This window comes from Brassica oleracea, chromosome C2, assembly GCF_000695525.1.
Source record: "Brassica oleracea var. oleracea cultivar TO1000 chromosome C2, BOL, whole genome shotgun sequence".
Taxonomy (NCBI): domain Eukaryota; kingdom Viridiplantae; phylum Streptophyta; class Magnoliopsida; order Brassicales; family Brassicaceae; genus Brassica; species Brassica oleracea.
Genome location: NC_027749.1, coordinates 23,905,276 through 23,913,390, shown reverse-complemented (window position 1 = coordinate 23,913,390; position 8,115 = coordinate 23,905,276). Strand labels below are relative to the sequence as shown.

At 41.2% G+C, this 8,115-nt stretch overlaps 2 protein-coding genes across 3 annotated transcripts; both read right to left on the bottom strand.

Moving 5' to 3' along the window:
- Nucleotides 1-2,869: 2,869 nt before the first annotated feature.
- LOC106324960 lies at nt 2,870-3,787 on the bottom strand. 2 transcript variants are annotated; one of them, XM_013762963.1, is made up of 2 exons: nt 3,598-3,787; nt 2,870-3,563 (listed from the first exon to the last, which is right to left on the bottom strand). In XM_013762963.1, exon 2 carries the CDS (start codon nt 3,482-3,484, stop codon nt 3,107-3,109), a length of 378 nt encoding a protein of 125 aa, XP_013618417.1. In that variant the 5' UTR covers nt 3,485-3,563; nt 3,598-3,787; the 3' UTR covers nt 2,870-3,106. The 2 variants fall into 2 exon arrangements, with proteins under 2 accessions (XP_013618417.1, XP_013618416.1); XM_013762962.1 differs by having other exon boundaries at nt 2,870-3,554; nt 3,589-3,784.
- Nucleotides 3,788-4,652: 865 nt separating this feature from the next.
- LOC106327545 (thaumatin-like protein 1b) lies at nt 4,653-7,092 on the bottom strand. The gene is made up of 3 exons (XM_013765707.1): nt 6,937-7,092; nt 6,148-6,847; nt 4,653-5,229 (listed from the first exon to the last, which is right to left on the bottom strand). Exons 1-3 carry the CDS (start codon nt 6,989-6,991, stop codon nt 5,022-5,024), a joined length of 963 nt encoding a protein of 320 aa, XP_013621161.1. The 5' UTR covers nt 6,992-7,092; the 3' UTR covers nt 4,653-5,021.
- Nucleotides 7,093-8,115: the final 1,023 nt, after the last annotated feature.

Sequence of the window (8,115 nt, the reverse complement as noted above, 5' to 3'; positions counted from 1 at the left end):
TTCCATGCGGCTCCGCCTTCGTGAAAGTTAACTCTTCAAATACTCTCACACTCATCGAAACGTCTATCTCCGCTGCCATCACCATCAGCATAACCGCAATGCGCAACGACCCGTTAGGCAACTGACAGATTGCGATGTCCTGACGAAATGCGTAAGAAGTGATCAGTCGGGGAATCGGAAACCAGAGCTCCGTACGGTCTCCAAAATAGGATTCGTAGACACACTGATAGCCAATCGGAGGCGACCAAGGACGTTGTCCCTTGGAAGGAATGATGTATGTAACGCCGGCCCCTCCACTTCGCCTCAACAAATCCCTCACCGTCTTGTGAGAGGAGCAAGAATCGAAGACATTCCCCCATGACTGAGCCCGCGGATCACGAAGCAATTCAGGCGGGAGTGGACAGAGCTCCTCGAAGATCCCGCCAGGATGGTAGATCGTGGGACGGCAGTCTATCTGGTCGAAAGGAACCTCCCGACTAGCTCATCTCAAAGGTCTTGAGGCTTGGCTAGACGCTTAAGAGCCGCTACCGCTCACGTCACTGCTCCCGACTTCAATGCGACCCGCACATTCATCACGGATCATCCTATGAGCATCAGTAACCAGAAGGCGTTGAGATAGGGTCATGTTATCTGAATCCCAAAGAGCGTCACGATGAATTAAGTCAAAGTCATCCAGTGGACTGTCGGTCGCCCGTGCATCTCTGATCGGACTCGGAGAATCTGCGACGCCTTTCCCTTTTTCTTCTCGCGACAATCGATTTCTCGGAGGCATGATCCTAGATTTAGGGGACGACTAAAACCGCCAAACGATACCGACGAGCCTATGCAAGGAGAAACCTATCTAGAGAGAGAAAGTAAAAAGTAGAGAGAAGGGAGAGAAAATGGATACCTGAATCTGCAGAAAGGAATGACGAAAGCGCGGGAGAGAGACCTATTTATAGCAAAGACGAAGGCACGCTTTCCGAGCGCAATTATTAGGTCTATGAAGGCCTAAATGGGCTTCAAAGGCCGCCTGGATGCCCAAGAACTTACTCGCGACGATTCGGCTTCTCGCTGAAACCGGTTTTCAACCGGGTCGTCAGACCGGCATCGATTCTTGATCTCTGATTAAACCGGTCTCCGGTTAACCAGCAAAACCAGTCCCTGCCTTTTCACCCAAAACGATGTATCGCTCGAGTAAACTGCATCTCATCGTAAAGATTGAGAAGCGAAAGCGTGCATCAACGACTCAACATTACTCGAAGCGACTAGAGACGCTCACAGGACGTCATTCGACTAGAAACGCTCACAGGACGTAATGCGACTAGAAACGCTCACACCGATAACTAAACGAGAAGTGTTGTCCTTTGTATTAGAGCCTGTTATCCGAATAAACCTGACCCACAAATTCACTGAGACCGCCATGCCGCTCACAAGTGAACTGAGGGGGGACTTATTGTAGGAGATGGATTACACCTCTCCACAAGGCTCATCGAATAACAGGCCCTAATCCAGCAAGTCGGATCGACGTTTGGTCGGCTCAGCGGCTAAACCTATCGGCTTGGCCTTAGAGTACTTTTAGCCGGTCGAGTAAGTCGACCAAAAGTGCCCGGCTTGGAAGGAGCCTTGTCCAGGCCTGCATACTCGGCCCCTCGCACCAAGGTCCAAAGAGGTACGAAATTAGGGCATCAGGGGTAGGAGTCCTATAAAAAGGGAAGGGGAAGCAACAAGAGAGGGACTTTTGGGACCATTGAACAGACTGAGCGGCTAGATCTAAGGTTTTAGGCTATCTTTTTGATCTTGTTACTCTTCGATCTTGTTGCTCTTTCATCTTCTCGTCACTCTTGTAACCCTTCAGATCAAATCTAAATAAAACGTCTTTAATCATCCCATTTCTGACTTCTTTCATCTTAGTCGACTGAATCCCGTTCAAACAAGCAGCTATTGTTGTTGCCATCATCGACCCAAGGTTGACTAGTTACTTGTTGACTAGTGTGATTGCGATGATGTGTGTGGAGTGTGGAGGACGAGGCTGCGACAAGGCATACGATGAGAGGAAGTTGTGCACATGCTCACAAACCCTGCCAAGTCCGTTACTAACTTGATCGCGTTCTGAACCATTCAAGATCAATGGACAATAAGATGTGTAATGATTTGGTGATAACTATTTTTTTGGGGGTGTTCCTATGGTTTGAAAAATACTTTTTAAAGTATATTTAATGTGTTAAGATTTGTATATTCTGTGTTCTTTTCTACTCCGAGTTTGTAATGTGATCAGTATGCCTCATTGATGATGTCTAGTTCTTCTTACAGACCAAGTTGTGTCTGAAACAACAGAATCTGAGAGCTTGGCTTTCTTTACAACAATACATACATTTACCAATGCCTATGAATCAGTGTCTTGACCAAACCGGAACCAAAAACCCATTGCCTATGAATCAAGGTCTTGTCTAATTTATCTTTATCATATTGGAGAAATATGAGATTGGTGCATGCAATAACAACTTTGCTAGTTTAACAATGCAAACCAGAGTTGCCAATCAGCAGAGTTACTCTGTATTTGGATAAATAAACCAACTTAGTTTCATGTGTATGGAGTTCTTGGTCCTCAAAACACTGTCCAACGAAATTGAAAATACCAAATTTAACTCATAAAATCTACAATCAGTCGAAGGGTCATTAGTACCTACCCCTGAAGCAAAACCTGTATCAGCTAAAGAAACTTACAAAGCTACAAAACCAAGAAGGTTGTGTTCATTAACAGGAGACTCCAACCTCTATCATCTGTATTATCAACAAGACACAAGAGTGAGAGATAACTATTAACTCACAAAGTTACAATCGACTCCAGTTTCTTCCTTTCTCACAGAACAAATCTCAAATACAAAAAGAAAAAAAAACTCTCAACTTTATTGCTCAGAAATCGATATTACAATAACAAAGAACATTTATAATCATCGCTATAAGACATTACAACATATCAATACAAAAACAAAACTCCAGTTCAAAAAAAAAAAAAAAGAAAAATACAAAAAACAAAACTCTTTTAACTTTCACACCAATATCATCTATTATACAGAAACATTGTCCTTATGTCTATAATCTATACACACAGGATGTTATGTACTCAGAAAGCTCCGTACGGTATATGTTGCGGAAGCCTAAACCGAACCTGAGAAGCCGGCGACCGAACCGCAACGCCGTGCCAGCAAATCCCTCCTTTACAAATTCCACCACCACCGTCGTGATTGTGACGGTGGCTTAGATCCTCGCCGGCAACAACGCGGTTGTACCGAGAAACCGCGTCGGCGGCTCTGCGAGACACGTCCCAGGCGAGAGTAACCGCGAGCAAAACTCCGACCGTCGTAATCGAGACGACGACGACGAATCCTGCGCTGAAGCTCTGGCCGGAGATTAATCCGTAGACCTTGATCGCTATGATCACCGCAACATAGATCGTCGCAAGATTCCCGAGAACCGCGTCTGATAACGCCATTAGACACATAGAGATGATGATGATAAGAGTTTCTTCTTCTTCTCCGTCGTCGTGAAATTGTGGTGTTGATGACTCTCTCTCTCTCTCTTTCTCTTTCTCTTTCTCTTTCTCTTTCTCTCTCTAGGCGTAATCGTTTTAGGGGGATATTTTACAATTACGGAAACACCCTTGAGAGGTCCCTTGCTTTGAACTAGTGAGAGAAGAGTTTGCTGGTACCCTTAATGAAAACGACACCGTTTCGGAAACGGTGGGTTTGTCAAAGGAGCGACATCGGGAGACTTGTAAGGCACTACATTTATTGAGTCCTATGACATTCACGCATGTCGTTGTCAACAAAATCTTGTCCGAACTCCTAACTAAGGCTTGTGGTCCAGATTGATACGCCCGCAAAAAATAATTCAATCTTTCGACTTCTTTACGGGCTTGAGAATGGTTTATATTGGGCCTGTTTAAGACTATATGGTTTTAGACACATCTTGCCTTTTTGTTCGAGAGTATAAATGTTTCATCTTTGATTGAGAGTATAAATGTTTTCATACTATAAAATATAGATTTCAAAACCTATATAATGTAATGTGATTCATCATCAATTAGACATAATAATGAAACAATACTAAAATGAAATTTTCAGCATTGTATAAAGAATTGTTAAACATGGATTTGTGTAAGACGGTTTAGTACAAGGCAAATAAAACTTTGACGCTTGAATTTTCATAATGCTATTCATGTAAGGAAAATATAACTGTTAGAATAAATCTTCATATATCATATAAATTTGTAGGTTATCAAGTAATCTTTTTTTTTTCATATTTTGTAATATAATAAATCGTTGTTAAAAAAATTAGTTAAGCATGTTCCATGATGGCTGTGGATATTATTTTGACAAATCATATGAAGTGAAATAGACACTTGGTTATGTTTAGGTTCACTCCCACAATCAAAGGCATCACTATCATCATCAACTCGTCCTTAATTTATATTATCTATCTAATCTTTTTCAGCAAGTGGTTACCAATTACCACTAATAATGTTTTGATCATTACTTTTTCATTTTGTAATGCAGAATATCTGATGGCTCTCATGCGCTTGTAAAGTCAAACGGTTGAGACAAGAACAAAAACATGTAATAGCATCATTATTGTTATTCATTTCAATGTTTCAAATGGCCAACGCAGCATTAGATAACAAACAAATGAAATATTCCCCCATAGATTAACTTTATATAGTGTACATTATATTCTAATCCTAATCATACTAAAAATTAAACAAATATTCTGAGACCTTACAATTATCATTCCCATCTTTTTTTACTCCACAAGAAGCCCACTTTCTTTCCGCACGTGTTCCTCACCACAATTAAGAATCCTCCCGTTATTAGTACTGTTGTAATTTCGGGTAAGAAACTTTTTTGCTCTACCTTTTTCAACTCTGACTCAATCTGACGTCGTTCTAAGGAAAAAGACACATGGGCCGGGAAGAGATAAGGGTTTTTAGTGAGGGTCCACATCGTCCTGATTAAATGTTTACCGCGGGAGACATGGTTAGGTCAAAAGAGCCACCACATCCGACAAAATGCCAGCGCAAGTGTGACTGTGATTCCACATAACGAAAGATGAGACGTGGAAGGTGATGCTTTACTCTGATCCAAAGCTCCTTCGTATATCATCGATGTATCAGCCGGCGACCACGTCGTAATTCCTCCGGCAGGAGTCGTCGGTTTCGGATCTGGGCTCTGATCTTGAGATGATTTTTGACTGCAACGTGTAAAAAGTACAAAACGTAGACGTTAGGTATATATAATAAGTGCTTCTGTAACGCGTCCCCTCGGTACTTGCGTGGACCGTTACGTATCCACATCCCAATAAATCGTAATGAACACATCTCTTTTCTTTTTGCAGTAAAAAGCAACAAGCTGTAGATTCTAATCTCCAGTTATATTAAATGACAAAGACAAACAATCTAATGAAAACGTAACTACGTAAGTGACTTCAGTTGTAAGGTAAGTAGTTAAAGCCTAAAAGGTTATGCAATGATTCAGTAAATGTGAGTGCAGTAATCATTGTAGATTTTTAATCTCTAGTAATAATAAGTTTGTGATTGGTAAAAATAATTGGAAAATGGAGTAAATGAAATGGTGGAAGTCAGCTAGAAACAAAAGTGATGGTAAAAGGAAAGAGAATAAAGGAAGCCGAGTAAATGTGTTTCTCTGGTAAATGTTAGAGTAAATATTAGAGAGTGTTTTTCTCTATTTCTACAGTGAGTGGCCGAAAAAGTGAAAGTACCTGACTGGTAAATATTTAGCTGAATTTAGAGTAAATTTATTTTCGGAGTAAATATTTAGTCTATTGATACCATACAATCACACTGAATGAAAAAGACAAACAATCTAACGAAACATAAGTGACTTCAGCTGTACGGTAAGTAAAAAGGTTATGCAGTGATTCATTAAATCTGATTGTAGTAAATAACTAAATATGAACTGTCGGTTGTAATTGACGTAATTACCCTTGCAACTCAATCGTGCTCTCACCTAACCTTAATCATAGACTTACTAATCCATGTTTAATGGTGCAACAGTGGCGATAATATGAACTGTCGGTTCTATTTTGACGGAAATACCCTCCCAAACAAAGCGTTGATTTACCAGAAGAAGGGTATAAAGGGAGTTCTACCTTGTGTTCGGAGACGGACAGAAAGTGATGACGTAGTTAGGGGACTTAGCGCATGTGAAGGTACTGCTCTGATCATCGTAAGCGTAGCTGTACGCACGTGGACACGCGTTCTTGAACATCAACGAGTACGAAGACGGTTTACACGTGTCAGGCGTCCCGAACGCGCCGCTGCAGCAATACTCCGGCGTCCGAAACGCTTCGCACGCGCTTTTACAACCCATGGACTGTTTAGCTCCGTCGACGCTCGTCACCCTCAGCTCCGAAGGACACGAACCGTTCAGATCCACGACACAACCCGTGCTGCTGCAGTTCTGCCCTGATCCTCCCTGAGGGACGACGAGCATGGGAACGTTGTACCCGTCCACGAGGCTTACGTCGTAGAAGTCGAGACCTCCTGATCCGTCGAGTGTGAACTCAGCTAGCGTCGCCGGTGGTGTGGCGCCGGACCCGGAGCATTCTAGTGTCCCGGAGCCGCAGTCTCCGGTAGCGCAGGAGAATTTACCGTCTGTGTCGGTGGAGCAGAGTGTTCTTCCCCAGAAACGACCGCCCCATGAAGCTGGAGCGTCGATGGTTTGCTCTTCGCCTTTTTGGAGAACGAAGCCAGTCGTCGGAAGCGGAGGAACTCCGGCATTGGATAAAAGTCCCGGCCAGACTGTGTATTCACATTTGTTCACCATAACAAAGCTCGTCGGTTCGACCCCTGTTAATAACAATAAAAAAAACTGCAAATTATTTATATAAAGTTATATTAGTAAACTAATAATCATTAAGGTCGGAGAAGACTCCTACCAGGGAAGAAGAAATGGGATAACAAGAGGAAGATCAATGGCAACGTAAGAGCCATTGGATTGTGAAGGAGAAGAAGAAACTGTTTCTTCCTCTTCTTGTTTTATTTTTAATATATTAGTATATAAAAGGAGGATTCTCAGGGGGAGTAACGAGATGAAGATGATGTATGATTTATAGAAGAAGCATATTTCCCTGTTGCCTTTCTTCTCTGTTGGTTGGAATCACATGTTTGTCAAGGTTGATGGCTTAATGTACGCCTGCTTAGGTGGCTACACCTGATTGGGTTGCACATTTTAACCGTTGAGACTAAAATGTATAAAAGACAAAAAAAAATGATTTTTACAGTCATATACGTGTGGTAAGGTCTGTTTGAAAATGGTTAGAGCATCCTTATCCCATAACCCCATTAAGGATCTCTTGAGATAAAATTAATAATATTTAAAACATAAAGGTGTTAAAGAAACTTTGTCAAGAACCTTGAGATTTTAATGTCTGCATTGCAAATCTCTTGCTTTGGAGTTCTCGAAAATTAAATAATATTGAATATTTATTTAAAAACTTATATTTATTAGTAAATAAAAGACAACATATTAAACATAGATTTTAAATTAAAAACATGAAAACAAAGATTATTAAAATGAACGAGAATTATTTGAAATAAGCATCAGAGATCAATTGTTGTCTTCACCACCTCCAAATCTACGCCATATGTGTTCAATCAAATCATCTTTCAGTTGTTGATGCTTTTGTGTATCACGAATTCTTGTTCGAACACCCATCATATTTGCGATATTTGAAGGGATATCTGTAGAATACGTGAGATCAACATGTGAACTTCCTTGGTTTTCTCCTTGTTGGAACCCTCGAACATCAAATTGAGTGTAACCGTCTCTTTCGTTTTCGACGATCATATTATGGAGTATGATACATGCTCTCATAATCTTTCCAATTTTGACTTTATCCCAACTCCTCGCTGGATTTTTAACAATGCCAAAGCGAGCTTGCAAGACTCCAAAAGCCCGCTCTACATCTTTTCGGGCAGCTTCTTGATGCTGAGCAAATAAAACTGCTTGCGGCCCTTGTGGTATACGAATAGATTGGATAAAAGTTGACCATTTCGGATAAATACCATCAGTGAGATAGTAAGCCATATTATACTGATGTCCGTTGACAGAGAAA